The 16,348-nt window shown below is 41.7% G+C and overlaps 1 protein-coding gene across 2 annotated transcripts in view; it reads right to left on the minus strand.

Moving 5' to 3' along the window:
* Window positions 1-210: 210 nt before the first annotated feature.
* Window positions 211-16,348, minus strand: part of ODAPH (odontogenesis associated phosphoprotein) — a 31,750-nt gene continuing 15,612 nt past the window's right edge. The window contains exons 2-5 of one of the 2 annotated variants that reach the window (XM_060148017.1): window positions 8,866-9,002; window positions 8,449-8,755; window positions 6,867-7,004; window positions 211-880 (exon numbers count right to left, since the gene is read on the minus strand). In XM_060148017.1, coding sequence (XP_060004000.1) covers window positions 516-880; window positions 6,867-6,933 — 432 coding nt within the window. In that variant the 5' untranslated portion in view covers window positions 6,934-7,004; window positions 8,449-8,755; window positions 8,866-9,002 and the 3' untranslated portion in view covers window positions 211-515. Of the gene's footprint in view, window positions 881-6,866; window positions 7,497-8,448; window positions 8,756-8,865; window positions 9,003-16,348 lie in introns of both variants that reach the window. The other variant, XM_060148016.1, reaches the window with a different exon arrangement.

The following is a 16,348-nucleotide window of genomic DNA, read 5'->3' on the forward strand; positions in this document are numbered from 1 at the left end:
CTCAGTGCTTTTACCTGGTGATAACTCTAGGAGTTGCTCAGGTATACAGAATTTATTGCCCCAAATACACTGCTTCAGTTGTGTCTGCTCGTTTGTACCTCCCACTCCTCAATGCTTTGGTCCTTCTGCTGTTTAGAACAAGGAAGTTCCTACTGGAACCTGATATTTACTTACACTTTATTATAAAAATTAGTCAAATATGCTCTGTGCTTGAAAAAGGAAAGAAGTGGTTTTCTTTATTTTTTTCTTACGTATAAAAGTACCTGAGCATTCATACGATTCAACATCAAAAAAACAAACAACTTGATTAAAAAATGGGCAGAACTGAATAGACAGTTTTCCAAAGAAGACATGCAGATGGCCAACAGGCACATGAAAAGGCTCAACATCACTAATCATCAGGGAAATGCAGATCAAAACCACAATGAGATATCACCAATGCTTAATTTTCCAGTCCAATAGTTTTAGTTTAGTCACTGAAAACAGAAATCTTTTTCCTGAGGCCTTGGCTTCTTTTACTTCAGCACGTTTGGCGCTTCTCTCTTTTCTCTGCTTTCCTCAGAGGAGCTTCCTCTCCAGAGTCTTCTTCTGGGGAAATAATAATAAGGAGGAAGGCGACTGTGCGGCCGAAAAAATGGATGGAACTGAAAATGGTGGTAGCACATCGGAGGGAGGAAAGGTCTGTATGGGAACCTAATGTGGACTCTGGGCCTTTGTGGTGGGAAAAAATGGAAGGGACACCTGGGTGTCCTGGTGATGGGCTGGATCCTCGTCACTGGGTTCCTTGTGGTGGGAGGAGGGGTAAGTGTAAAGATCTGGCAGTCTGTAGGCTCTGCATTATTTTGTGAGTCTCCAGGAGGGGTGAATACCTCTTCCTGTCCTGTGGGGAGAAAAGCGCAAGTCAGGAAACAGGCCTGATGACACGAGCAGAGGGGAGAGTCTTCAGGTGGAGGCAGGGGAGAAAGAGGGGAAGAGAGAATTCTAGAGTCTCAAAGCATGTATGAGAGAAATGCCCAGCCCAGTAAAATGAGACACGGACACTCCTTATGACCCAGAAATTCCACTCGGAATTTACCCAAGAGAAATGAGTGCTTATATCTACAAAAGACTAGTTCAAGAACGTTCACAACAGTCTTATTAACATTAACCCAAACCTGCTAACAATGCCAGTGTCCATCAATAGGAGAATGGATAAACAAACTGTGTATTCATACAATGAAAGAATACTCAGCAATGAAAAGGAAGAATTACTAATACAACAACATGGATGTATCCTGTGATGTTGTGTTGAGCAAAGAAGTTAGACACAAAAGAATATATACTGTAAGATTCCATTTTTATGAAGTTCAAGAACAAGCAAAACTAATCTATGGTAAAAAAAAAAGTCAAAAATAGTTAGCTTAGGGTTAGCGTAGGTGTTATTTAGTGGAAAAACTAAGCAGTGAATTGTTTAGATCTCGATCTGGGTGGTTGTTACATGAATATGGAGATAGATATACACACACACACATTTATATTTACACATACATACCTATATACACAAAAATACGAATGTACACACATATGTATACACACACATATCTAAAATGTGATCAATATATACCCTTAAGATTTGTGCATTTTATTGTGCATAAATTATACATAAAGAAAGAAAATTTGATGGAAAAAAAGTAATGTAAAGAAAAGGCCTGCTTCACTTCCCCAGCAGTGAGATCATTCCCTGAAGAGGAAGGGAGGGAACATCTACTTGCTCCAGGGGAATGAGCACTGAGGACCAGGATAACATTAATTTCTGAGAAGAAATTTGGATCAACCTCCAGTGTCAAGGTCTTCCCTCTAACTGTATCATACAATCAAACTGGCTGCGAAAAAGCAAGCTTTCCTTTAGGAAATTATTTCTTCACTCCCTTAGAGACTTACCAAAACAGGCCTGGAAAGGGTTGCTGAGTGTGAATGATGGAAAAATGAATTCCTCACAGTAAGTTGAGAGCTAGATTCCCCTCACCTTTAAAACAGCTGAATTCAGGTTTCTTGGTTATACTGGGTCTGCTTATTCAAAGCCCCTTCTAGAGATTCTGTTTCACCCATAATATCTGGAAAGGTCAGTACTACACTCCTTTGGCTATGGCTGATTGGACTGTTGTTAGACACTCAACTCATTCATTGGCTGGCCAGTGACCAATCAGATTCTCACTCAAGAATTTCAACAGAGACACAGCTAGTGGAAGATGTTACTGGAAGTGGTAGGGCGGGGGCTGGAGTGTCAGGTATTGGCCAGTTGAATGTTTAATAAACAGAGAAACCAATATTTCCATAGCTGTAAAATGGGGAAAGTCTCTCAAAGAGAAAAAGAGACAAGTGCCTCTGTGGTAACAGAGTGATGATGAGAGTAACCTTGACTCTTGACTTTCTCAGGGCTGGTCTTTTTGAGGGCTGGCTGTACTTAAGTTCCTTGGAAATATCTTTATAATAATCACCCCACCTCCAGCTCTATTCATTTTCTTTTAAGCCAGCTTGAATGGGTGTCTGTTTCTTGAATTAAATACTGACCCTTTCTCCCATACCCACCCAGGCTACTGAGTATTAAAATCTTATGGCTGAAACTAGATTAAGACATTTCTAACTACAGAAGATGATTAAATCCCATATTACTCATTCTTTCCTCTACACAATCAGATCAATTCTGAACCTTTGTAACATGAAAACTTTCTGCTGAGAATCCAGTCACTAGGGGAGAAGCTAGCCTTATTCTTAAATTAAAAAAAAAATTTATATATTATTAGCTGCGTTGGGTCTTCGTTGCTATGCACGGGCTTTCTCTAGTTGCGGCGAGCAGGGGCTACTCATCGTTGTGGTGCGCGGGATTCTCATCGTGGTGGCTTCTTTTGTTGCAGAGCATGGGCTCTAGGCATGCGGGCTTCAGTAGTTGTGGCTCGCGGGCTCTAGAGCGCAGGCTCAGTAGTTGTGGCGCACGGGCTTAGTTGCTCCGCAGAATGTGGGATCTTCCCGGGCCAGGGCTCGAATCCGTGTCCCATACATTGGCAGGAGGATTCTTAACCACTGTGCCACCAGGGGAGTCTGAAGCTAGCCTTATTCTTAAGCTCCATCTTGACATTTTGCTATCAGATCAGGCTTAGCTAGGTCTTGGGCTCTGCCACTCAGTAAGCTGGACTCCAGTTTTTAAAAACACCCACCCCTTGTGCTTTTTCTACTTCTTAAAACTGAGGCTATTCTCCAAATCCTCCTGACAACGGTGCTCTAGGCATCTGGAACCAGAATTTTAAAAGCCCAGAGCCATGGATGATTTTTTTGAAGTAGTTTTTGTGGAATGGAGGAAACCGAGTCAGATTCCAGTGGCTTAAATAGGTGGGAAAAAATAGACTCAGAAGTGTGTAGAGTTCTCTTAGAAGTGAGAGAAGTAGAACCAAAGAAGTTTATGGTAGATCATGTCTCATTTCCTCAGGGAGGCCTTCCCTCCCTTGAGGCTGGCTTAAGGCCCCTGGCAATATGCTTCCCTAGCACCCTGTGAGTCCACTTTCATCATATTCATCAGTCATGTGATTACCATTCAGCGGTTGTATTCCTCCTGCACTGAAGTATCTGTCTGATCATTCTGTACACCTGGTCTCATCGCTAGCCCAGTGCCTACAGTGGACTTGAACAGACTGAGAGAAATCTCAGTTTCCATAATTTCAAAAGTTACCACATTCCTACCTCTCAGGGATAATGTGATCATTAATAAGCAAATATTTCTCATTATGTAACATACTGACATGACACCAAAGATACTGAATATCAAACACAAAGAGCTCTTTTGCAACCATAATTAGACCAAAGTAGGTCAAATATTTAAGTGCAGATTGGAAACATTTTGAGAGGCAGAACGGCATAGGATCCCTGAGCTCTGCCGTTTAATAATTGTGTGACCATCGACAGCTTCCTTAACTTCTCCCAGTCTTCTTTTCCTTATTTGTAAAATGGAGAAAATAATACTATCTATCTCACTGGCTTGTAAAGTGCTGAGAACATGCCTGACACATGCATTTGGTAGGTCTTAGCTGTTGTTATTGGGCCTCCATCAACACAAGGCCTGTTGACTCTGTTGGTCATTGCTATGTCCCTAGTACCCAGAACAGTTCCTGGCTTGGCCTCATGCCCAGTACACAGCTGATTAATTGAATGAGGCAGATGTTGAGTGTAGATGCTGAGTTCCTCTCTGTAGATTTTTGTGAAGCTCAGTATTTCATTCCAGTCCCAGAAAAAAATTTAAAAAAAAATTTTTTTGGCCTCGCTGCCCGGCATGCAGGATCTTAGTTCCCCCACCAGGGGTTGAACCTGTGCCCCCTGACGTGGGAGTGCAGAGTCTTACCCACTGGACCGCCAGGGAAGTCCCTCCAGTCCCAAGAAAATTGCAATAATAACTTACATTCAAAATTAGAGGATAGGGCTTCCCGGGTGGCGCAGTGGTTAAGAATCCACCTGCCAATGCAGGGGACACGGGTTCCAGCCCTGGTCTGGGAAGATCCCACGTGCCGTGGAGTAACTAAGCCCGTGCGCCAGAACTCCTGAGCCTGTGCTCTAGAGCCCACAAGCCACAACTACTGAAGCCCGTGTGCCTAGAACCTGTGCTCCATAAGAGAAGCCACTGCAAAGAGAAGCCTGCGCACCGCAACAAAGAGTAGCCCCCGCTTGCTGCAACTAGAGAAAGCCCTCACTCAGCAACGAAGACCCAATGCAGCCAAAAATAAAATAAAATAAATTTTAAAAATTAAAGGCTAATAAAATAATCAAGACCCAAAATATTGCTTGGAGTTTGGACATCAATTTTAAGTGGGTTTACTATAGTCTAGACATGAAATTCATCGTATGCTAACAACTAGTACTTTAAAAAAAAAAAAGTAAGGGTGAGATGACCTTTTTAAAAAATATATAATTATCTGTACTCTGTGGTTATTTGGGCAGACAATAGCTGGTTTGTAGTGAACTACCCTGATTTCTAAGAGAAGTAAGTTTTATACTTGATGTATAAGCATGCAGTTCTTCTTTTACACTTGGAGTATCACAAAAATTCTCAGGTGCCTTTAGAGTCGAACCAAAAAGAAATATAAGTCCTGTGATTCATTTGCTCACAGTAACTGCAACCTAATTCATTTTGTAGACTCACAGAATAACTGGCTATTTTAGCCAAATCTCTAATTTTACAGGTAAAGACATAGGAGCCCAGTTCATACCAGTTCACACAGGCCTCTTTCAATCCTATGCTATAAGTCTAGTAGTTTCAACAGTGCTGTGACAAATGCAGAGATGATAAAGACATGGGGCCTGCCCTCGAGAGGTGGGGAGGCGTTACAAGTACATGGATCTATAATGCAGAGCAGAATGCAGTATGGACCATGGGTGATATACAAATTGCTCTAAGAATTCAAAGATGTCAGAGAGAGGGAGATTGCAATTTTAAAGCTATGTGTCTTAAGAAAGCCTTATGTGAAGGTAATACTATAGTGACATTAAACATCACCATGTGAAGCAGAATTGCAATAAACAGAGGTGAAATCAGGAGCGGGGGCAACCATAGCTGCTGCTGTGGAGGAGAGAGAGAACAGGGTGGGTTTGGAGACCCACACATGACCCCGTCTGGCAGAGCCAGGGCATGTGTAAGTGGGTGATGGCCTGGAGCCAGGGCTGCCTGGAGAGAGTGAAGCTGCATTTGAAGGTCTTTGAGGCTAGTCTGAGGGATAGTGGGGAAGAGTGAGCCTAAATCAGAAAACACATTTTAATGGTGTTTTAAAAAAAAAAGTGAATAAACCTCTAATCTCATTATAACTTATTTAGCTACGTATTTACAAGGTTTCCTGAAGAGTGGTTGACTTTCTGGAAAGGTGCCCGGTGTCAGGTTTTGTGTTATGGTGCCACTTTCAGATGTCACTTTTAGCGGGTGATGTTTGCAGGTCTTGTCTTGGGAATCGGGCAGGTGTTCTTTGTAATCTGTCTCCTTGCCCTCTGATCGCCTGAGTTCATGCAGAGATTGGACAAGGTGATCTCTGGTGGCCTCACCACCACCTCTGATGTCCCTGCCCCTTTCTGTTCTGTTGTGAGCTTTGGTGGATGGGTGCAGGGAACTTGCTAGGGGATGACTAGGGTCTGACTGAGCTCCTGCAAAGCCCCAGGCCACGTGAAAGTGGTGGAGGACTCAGTTTGACTCCTGGGGCTCTCCCCCTTTTCTTTCCTGTCCCCAGCGTTTGTAAACCAATGCTCTGGCTCAGGCCATCTGGAAATTTTGTAGTGGGGGAAAAGGAAAGAGAAAGGAGTAGGGGAGAAATTGAATCTAATAGAACCTTAAAGAAAGAAGTCTAGGCTAACCTCCGCAGCACCAAGACACAACTGACTAGATGTGATTAATTAAAGCAGTTAATAAACAGAGACTGAACACCCACCATGGGCAAAATACCATGCTGTTGGGCATATAAAGAGGTGGACATTGCTGTAATTCAGGGTGGAAATTGTTAGCTCTATAACAATAATAACTAGTGTTCATATAGTGCTTGAAGGATGAAGAGCTCTTCTTGCATGATAGCTCATTTGGTCCTCATGACCCCCATAATAATGGACATCATTAATGCTGTAACTTCACACTTGAGGAAATGGATATCAGAACAGTTAAGTGTGTCTAAAGTCACATAGCTAGGGCTGAGACTAGGACCTTCCGATGATAAAATTCAGCCTCTTTCTCTTTAACCACACAGGCTGATGAAAGCTGACGTAAATAGTTCCAGTTCACGATATTCATAATCATGGAGCCAAATTTTGTCTTTTCACACAACTTATTAATTACTGGACCCACAGTAGAATAAAAAAAAAACCCTTACCTTCTGCCACAGTTACCACCAACCAGCAGACCAGTAGCCAGTAGGAGAAGCAGAGTCTGTGAGCCATGGCTTCTACCCCAAGCAGTCACTGCCTTGAACCCAACGTGGCTTAAAAGGGGTTGGTGAGTCACCTGCAGACTGATTCAGGGAGTTTTCATTTGCATAGTGGACCACAGGGATTAGGGCCTGTGGTGTGAGGGTAAGAAATCAGCAAGGAAATACCAGACAGTATTTGTCAACCAGAGCTTCTTGTAATGACAGCCAAACGTCATTCATCTGTCCTTGGTTGGAGTTGGATTGTGGACAACCACGCCCTCACTATCCTTTTAATTCCTTCAAACTTCCCCTCTTAGTGCCTTCTCATTACTTGTGTATATAGGTCTCCCTCAGCAAGAGAAAGAATCTGTCCAGGAAATGTACAGCACCGCTTCCTTCTGTGTAGCTTACTTACTTAACAAAACCAAACAGGACAGGGAGGACGTTATCTAAAGGCTTTGTGACCCCGGCAGTTTGAAGAGGCTGTTCACAGACCTTGGATCAGGGATTACGACTTCTTCTCTGCTTTTGTCAAGGAGCCAAGAGCAGCAGAGTCAGAAAACTATCTTCTCTAGTAGCCATCATGGTCACTGTCTAAACAAACATGAAAATTTTGGGAGATTAACTTAGTGATTTGTCCTTCCAAGGCCCCCTCTGATTCATCAAACTGCCCGTAAGATGCCTGGTTTGTTTCCTGTCAGCTGCTGGAGGAATGGGAGTGGGCGGTCACAAGTGCTTAAAAGCACGGACGTTGGAGTTAGAGATGATCATACTAAGTGAAGTAGGTCAGAAAGAGAAAGACACGGGCTTCCCTGGTGGCGCAGTGGTTGAGAGTCTGCCTGCCGATGCAGGGGACACGGGTTCGTGCCCCGGTCCGGGAAGATCCCACATGCCGCGGAGCGGCTGGGCCTGTGAGCCATGGCTGCTGAGCCTGCGGGTCCAGAGCCTGTGCTCTGCAACGGGAGAGGCCACAGCAGTGAGAGGCCCGTGTACCACAAAAAAAAAAAAAAAAAAAAAGGAAAGAAAGAAAGAAAGAAAAAAAAAACCTAGTCCTGGGTCTTTTGTATAAGTGATTGGAAAAAAGGCACACATTTTGCCTTTGGACTTGAAGTTGGGAAGAGACATGAAGAGAGAGTCTGCTCAATAAAGCAAGAGTGGAGAGATATCAGATTCTGACAACAACATTTGAACCTCTGAATCCAGCTATACCTGAAGCCATACACAGTGCACGGCATGTGGTATGCTAAAATGGGTTTTAAAGTATTCCCAACATAGACTTATAGAAACAAATCACATAGAGAATAAAGATTCTAAGTCTAGTGCTGCTTGCTAAATGGAAAGAGCAGCTATTAACTTTTATATTCTTGTATTTGATTACAAACTATAGAAGTAGACAGGGAGTAGAAAATTACGTCAGTTCCAGTGGCTGGGTAAGGCATTTGCAGAGATTAAGACCGATCTTTTTCTCATTCCATGCATTCTTCCTGAGAGCTGAGAGAAACCCGGTGACTAGACAGACACCCGAGCAGGTGGAAGCTGTGGATACCTGAATGTCTTGGCTATATATGCGGTGAGGTGACTTCACCCTGCGTGCTCAGCCGCCCTGTTTATGCTTGGCAGTAGCATCAGACAGATCCAGATTGTGGCGATGAGTCACTATGGGCTTTCCCCAGCCTCAGACATAGGGTGAGTTCACATTTTATCCTTCAGCCTCTAACTGCCCCAGTAGGAGCTCCTGAATGGAATGATTGAAGTCTGGCCTTCAGGTGATTTGAATATTCAATAGTAATTCAGCATTCAGTGAATCGAAATCTCTGGGTCTGGCGTTGTAGATCAGAGTCGACAACGTGTCTCTGTATAATAGCGAGAAAATGTGTCATTATACCAGCTGTGAGACCATGAGCAAGTTACCTGACTTGTCTAATTTCCTCATCTATAAAATGAGAATAATAAGAGTACCTACCTCATAGGTTAAATGAGTTAATACCATTTAAGCACTTTCAGTGGAGATTGGTGCCATGTAAATGTTAGCTATCATTACTACTGAAAAATAATATAACTTTCTGTCTTGGACAAACATCTCCTCTAGAACCTGGATATCTGAAACAAAACAAAGAAAAGGCAGAATGTGAGGATTTATGAAGATTGTGAAAAGTTCTATGAGAGTGTGCAATACTTCTCAGGTAGCAGTACTTTGAAGTCCTGTTTTTCAGTTTTTTGAGGTATTGAGTCAGTTGGAAAGCTGAATGGGAAATTTCTCAACAGGAAATGAAGGGGGTTTTCTTTGGGGTTCTGCTAGGTGATCAGTCACAGGCAAGCTAACTAAAATCTTGTCATCATACCTTCCCAGACAGTGGTTTCTGTAACTTGCAATAGTAAAGCTGGCGGGGGTTGAGAGAGCTCTTGGAAATACCCAGGAGTAACAGGAAATGGTAGTAATTTAAGACTTGGATTCAACTTTAGCCAATGTCTCCAGGAGATGATGAGGGTAATGGTAACAAGCAACTACTAGTTTTTCAGAAATGGCATAGTTTTGATTTAAATTTGTAGAATGCTGTTAACATTTTATTTTCTCTCCCGCCCTCCCTGCCTGCCTTTTTCCTTCCTCTCCTTTCTCTCTCTCTCTCTCACACCGCCCCCTGCCCCACCGCCGGAAGTATATGCTCCCTTCTCTAGAACTAGGCACTTTTAACAGTTTGCCATATATCCTTCCATACCTTTTCCTATATATTTACATACATGCACACTCAGAAACTGTTCTGTAGGTGGCTTTAAAAAAATTTATATAAATGGGATATTTTGTTGCCTTCTAAATTATTTCTTTTTCACTTAAAATATGTCTTTTCTTTCCATGCCAATCCATATAGATTGATCTCTTTCTTTTGAATTGTTGCTTGTTATTGCCTTTACGGGTGCACCATAGTTTTATTTATTGATTCACCACTTGGTGGAATTTGGGTTGCTTTCCATTTTCTGCTCTTACAAACAATCCTCCCATAGCCCTCTCTGGGCACATGCAGAGTGCCTTTGCTATAAGGTACATTTAAAAATAACTTGCTGAAACTGTTTTTAGATTTAAATTATAGAATACGTTTTCATTTCACTCTAAAATTTTCCAGTCCCTCTGGGCCTTGGTGAGTTTGATCCTTTGGATAGCCACATTTCATTGCTGGCTAAAACCATTTCCTATCTTTTCAACAAAATATGTCCAGATAATGGTGACAGCCACAGAAAGGTGAAATGTACATCTCAATAAGGCATTCCCTACTTTTAAGACCCACCCACAACTCACAGTCACTCATAGAGTGGCAGCCAAAACAGTTTTTTAAATCCTCAGGATTTCAGAGGTCATTCCCTTCAGCTGTAAAGCCTGGCAGCACGTTGTACCATTATAAAGTCTACCTCTTTTATAAGCACCAGTACCCTTCATTTCTAATTAAAGTCTATGTTGAGTACACTTTGCTGGCAAGTCTGCAACTGACGCCCATCTCCACAAGGTGCTCACCTCTAGTATTTGTGGTTAGCATTCTGCACAGCCTGTATGCTTCATTATCTTTGTTTGATAAAACACTTGTCTCTTGAAAAGCATGAGGCCAGATTTGCTGAGTCCTATGTGATGTTATTTTTTAACTGCACAAGCTCTACCACAAGGATTTGGGAAATTTATTATCTGACACAAATCTGTCCGGGACTCCTCAGCTAAGGTTAGTTCAAAGACTGTCTATTTAGTAAGTGACTGGGTACTCTGAGACAGTGCTACTCAAAGTAGCTAGTCCAGAATGAGATAAGGTGCTCCTCGTTCCACAATGTAAATCAACACATTGTTTCATTCAGGGAGAAAATCTTGCTGTGAAAAAATGTTGACTAAATAGTGGGCTTGGTGATGTAGTTGATTTACTTTCTGGTGCCAGCTCCTTCACTTGGACACGGGTTTCTGAACCACATGATGAGTAGCACTGTTTAAAGTGACATCGAATGAATAAATGAATGAATGAGACATATCTAAGATAAATGACTTTTCAGGGTTGACGTGGGAGGATATGATTAAATAAAAATTTCCCTTTCAGTGGGACAATGTTCCTTGCCTGCTTTTGAGCTGCCACAGAGAGGGAAAGTTTATTTAAGGCACAAATAGCTCAACCGGCCACTGTTGCCCGTACTACTATTATTCCCTATCTCCCTATCAAGTTCATTTTCCCCTTCTTGTGTTTTGCCCTTCTTCCTGTTCTTATCTCCTTTTCCCATGCTCCTGCCATGGCATTTAAAGAGAGAAAAATAATGTATGGAGAGCTCATTGTATGGTCTATGTTTTACAACCAGTTAAATATAATTCTCACTACAACAGGGTGAGGAAGGTATTACTGTCCACTGTGTAAATAGAGAAGCTCAGTAACTTGGCCCAGGTCCCATATGTAATAAACTGACAGGCTTGAGAATTGAACCCAGGTTTGTTTGGTTCTCCCCAGGTGGTTGGGTCTCCTACTCTCACATCTAAGGAGGGTGCTAACAGAATCCAGGCCCTGGGACAGAACCGTTTAAGGTGCCCACACTGACACACTTAAGTTCCATTTTGGAACTTGGAGGCTCCATTAATTTCATAGTCACCTACTTTAATTGCCATGGTCCTGCCATGTGGCCCACTTCTCTGTGTTTGTGTTACATACATGTGCGTCCCTGTAGGCTGTGAATTCCTTCATCTAATCATCTTTGTATCCCTCGCAACAGTGTATGGGGCTTTGAAAGCGGCACACTCGATGGGGTTATGATGTTAAATACGCTAGTCTATAAACTTCTTTATGCGCCTAAGATAAAGATTAAATGAATGAGACTGAGACTGAAGCCCTTATACTTTAAGATGTTGCAGCATGAATTCTATTGCACATGTGTGTCTACTAATAAAGCAGGGCACAGTGAGGAGAAAGGCATCAGGCAGCCCATCCTCCTGAAATGCACTCCTTGGTGTCCCTGGATTATGACTTTTGGAACGTCTTACTAGTCTCTAACTTCCTTGAGGGTAGGAACTGGTCTTTTCTTTATCGGTTCTCTAGTGCCTACATTTTCTGGCATACAGTTCCTGAAACTTGAAAAATACTTGTGAAATGGTTGAATGTGCTAAGTTCTCAGCATTTCCTCTTAAACTGCTGTTACTGGTGCTTACTATGGACCCCCATGCGGTTCTTAAATGACAGATTGTATCTGGCTTCTGCTTCTGAGGTTTCCTTGTACTGGTCCGACATTTTCTTCTCCCAACTTCATCTCTTCCAGCTCCTGCTTTGCATCAGGCATAATTCTATGAGCAGAAGTACAGCTGGGAGGAAGGTGAGGGATGTGGGAGCATGGGCACCACGGTTTCTCCTGAGCAAATCTCCAAAAGGGAGATGTGACAGTTCTTAGAAGTATGGTGAAATGCAGTTTGAGGAATCCAAGTCTATCAGGTGTAAGCTTCCAGGAGTCCTCTCTTAGTGCAGTACTTAATGCCTGTAGCATGGAATTGTGACAACACGTAGGAAATGCTGCCTACCAGGGAAGCTCATGAAAGATTCAGTGTCCAAGTTTTCCTGGGGGCTGCTCATGTAGGTACTCTTTGCCTAAGATATTCCCCAATATCAGCACATTATCAAATGTGCTCGGCACAAACCACATAGTTTCTACAAACTGTTGAGGCACAGAGAGCCCCTCTTATCAGTTAGGGGATGGTGGAAACCCTTCTGAAATCCAAATGCCCAGATGCCAGCCAACCTTGCAATCAGGTCTTTCTACGGACAGCAGTCTCAGGCCTGCTATGCTAATTCCTTTTTTTCAGACCCCTCAGCTTCAGGTTTGTGTGTGGGGTGTGCCACCTTTACAGATCTTACAGGATGTAGGAGCAGTGGCCCCCATCATATCTCCATTTAATTCACCACTCTGGCTCCTGCAGATTTAGGTAGATGCTGCAGGATGACAGCAGACTAAAGCAAATTCAGCCAAGTAGTAGCCCTGACTACAGCTGTGCGCCAGATGTGACATCTTGCTAGAGCCAATTAACATGGCTCTGGGTACATGGTATGCAATCAGTGATCGGTTGGGTGCATGCTTTCCCATCCCTATTAAAAACACAAGATCAGAAACAGTTCACATTCACATGGAATTAATAAAAAGCAATGTTAACAGCCTACGTTATAACTCTTCTGCTTCTGTTATAATTGAAAGAGACCCAATCCAGGTAGATAGTCTACAGAAAATCACTTAGTTCACTACACTGATGGATTATGTTAATCAAATGGGATGAGCAAGATGTGACTAGTAAATTTGACGCCTTGATAAAGTACATATGCTCTAGAGGGTGAGATAAAACTCATGAAATTCAGGGGCCTACCACATGAGTAAAATTTCGGGGGAGGAGTGTCCAGTGACCAGGGGCACGCTAGGACATGCCCTCTGAAGTAAAAGACAAAGTACAACTTGCATCTCCCACTATGAATAAGGAAGCACAATGCCTAATAAGCCTCTCTGGGTTCTGACGGCAGTGTATTACAAATCTGAGAATACCGCTCTCAGTTATATACTGGTGACATGAGGCTGCCAGTTTCGAGCGAGGCTGAAAGGAAAGAGGTCTATGGCAGATTCATATTGTGGTGGAAGCAGGCCTGCTACTTGGGTCACCTAACCTAGCAGACCCTAAGATATTACAGTTATTGGTGGAGGAAAAAATGTAGCAGAAGTTAAAGCAAAACCACTGTATACATACTCTTGATTTTTCTCTGCTCATTTTATTGAATAACTGAATGTATAAAAATCACATAGAGAACATTACTGGAAAAAAATTTTTTATTCTTCAAATATATAGTGGATTCTTCACCACTCAAATTATTTCTATAATAATTTTATCTTTTTATTAAAACTATATATATATATATTTTTTTGCAGTACGCGGGCCTCTCACTGTTGTGGCCTCTCCCGCTGCGGAGCACAGGCTCCGGACGCGCAGGCTCAGCGGCCATGGCTCACGGGCCCAGCCGCTCCGCGGCATGTGGGATCCTCCCGGACCGGGGCACGAACCCGTGTCCTCTGCATCGGCAGGCGGACTCTCAACCACTGCGCCATCAGGGAAGCCCCGTAAATATATATTTTTAATACATTTCATCTTTTCTCAAATGAATGACTATGGTATAATTGTGATTATCTTTAGCAACCAAAATCTATTTCCAGAAATTTAAACGATATGGAGAAAAATGCCATATCAAGTCCTTTGTACCTGATTTGGTGCTGAGGTTGAACTGGTGTATTGGTTTGTTCCAGGATCCAGAGGCTATTCCAAGCTTGAAAGCAAAGTGATATTCTTAGGTTGGCCTTGGCTGCTTAAGGAACCTCTGGATGCGGGATGACTGGCTCTGCTCTGCACAGGACAGTTCCTTCTCAGGCTAGGCTGGAATCTCTGGGAACAGTGGACTGAGGTATGCACCATGTTCAGGCATTTGTTCGGGTGGCAGGTGGAGAGGACCCTATCTCTTATGTCAGATTTCTATCTATTGGTAATCATTTGTCCATAAAAATAAATGGCAAGTGGAAAGCTCTGGGTTCTTGATGATACCAATACTTTGCCCACAGTTCTCTCTCTCGTGATGATACTAAGACCAACGAAAAAGAAGACAAAAGCTGAGTTCACTGTGAACACTAGTAGCAGAAGTGACTGCGGCAACTGTGACGATAGTGGCAGAAACTGGGGACTGATTTTTGGATCGGTCTTCTGGGCTTGATTTATTCTAAGCAGCCAGCAGAGATCTGGAATTTGGACATACTGTGCTTGGATCTGTCCTCTTAGTTTTCTCCACTGTCCACTGACTTTAATTTTTTTTTTTGCTCAAAAACAGGTTTTTTTTTGCTCAAAAACAGAGTCTCCACCTCTATCACAGAATCTCCATAAAACTTAAGATCATACCCAAACTTCCCATTAGAGTGTCTACTATGAATTCAAAATTAAATAACTCAAATAAATAATGGGTAGGTAATGAGGTTTTTTTTAAGGTAGTAAAACGATAGGACCTCCATGATTTCTTCTTAGCATAATGCTAATCTTTCAAATGTGGGTAAAATCCCATTTAGAGGGAAGGTTTGGAATCCTACATAAAAATGTAACGTGCGTTAAAACAGAAAATTCTTAAATATAAAAAAATTCAAGTGACCATATCCTTACTGATATTAATGTAACACAAATAAAATTACAATGAACATTAGCAAAAAATGCAGCTCATTTTTAGTTAACACATTGAAATAACTGATATTCAAACTGTAACTATTATAGCATGGACGTGTGAATGAAGTTCATGAATGTACACATGCTTCAAAGTAGAATTTGGCTTTGGGCTAGTAATTTTATTCTGATCCACAGTGTTTATGACTCTTCATTTCAGTTGTTTTTACTAACAAATTAGGAGATAAACCTAAATTTCTGACCCTTGGATTAATTAGAAAATAACTAAGAGTTATTCTTTTGTAAATTCAGTAAGAAGCTATTGTAAAATTGCTGTTTACTTATCCAATTCTCTAAATAAAAGCTCTTGGATAGTAATCTACTCTCCTAATTAAAGGAAAATATTATAACTCTCTCTCCAATTCCTATTTTAACTAGAAGAGCCACATCATTATTTTTAATGGTTTCTTCTGCATTTCGTATTTTAAAAAACGTTAGTAACACTACTTTCTGTAAAATACAAAACAGCATTGAAAGTATCCAGTTACTACTGGCATTCAGATTTTGAAGATACACCTTTATGATGAAATAACAGTCATGAAACAAACTGTTCAGAACCGTCAGAGTAACCATTTGAAAATCAGATTTATGACCCTCTTTAAAAATTTGTTAAAGCTATGCTGGTTTACATCAAAGTACTCCTAGTGAGGAGAAATGATGTACTGTACCGAAAAAACAAGACCTCATCAGGGGTCTTCTTAACTTGGCTCTGAACAACTTTAAAAGCCAAAAGATCTGCACCATATGTTGTTCTCAAGGTCAGTACCATGGGATGCCCTGTAAAAAGATCTTTTGGTATTACTGATAACAAAAGAACCTTGGATTGGATCCAAGATGGACATGTGTTATAAATGAATTCTGCTTTGTGGTAAAATACAGTTAAAGTACAATTCAACGTACTTACCATAAAGCCTACATAAGCAAAGGTACTCCTTTGAAGCCAAAAATCTGATGCTGCTAAAGTGTCCAGTTTCTACTATTACAGCTTAATGTGGCTGATTTGAAATCATTTCCTTAGTCCTACAGAATCTTCTTGATTTTTAACATCTTACAATAGTGACCTGGCACTAGTTTAGGTCTATAAAAACATAATTGTCACAAGTCACCCAATAACATGACAACCAGCACAAATTTCTGCACATCTTAAAAAAAAAAAAGGCTTTGGATAATAACACTAATGCGTAATGCTGCGGAGGATCCAAAGAAGCACTCTAAA

Source organism: Lagenorhynchus albirostris, chromosome 4 (assembly GCF_949774975.1).
Source record: "Lagenorhynchus albirostris chromosome 4, mLagAlb1.1, whole genome shotgun sequence".
Taxonomy (NCBI): domain Eukaryota; kingdom Metazoa; phylum Chordata; class Mammalia; order Artiodactyla; family Delphinidae; genus Lagenorhynchus; species Lagenorhynchus albirostris.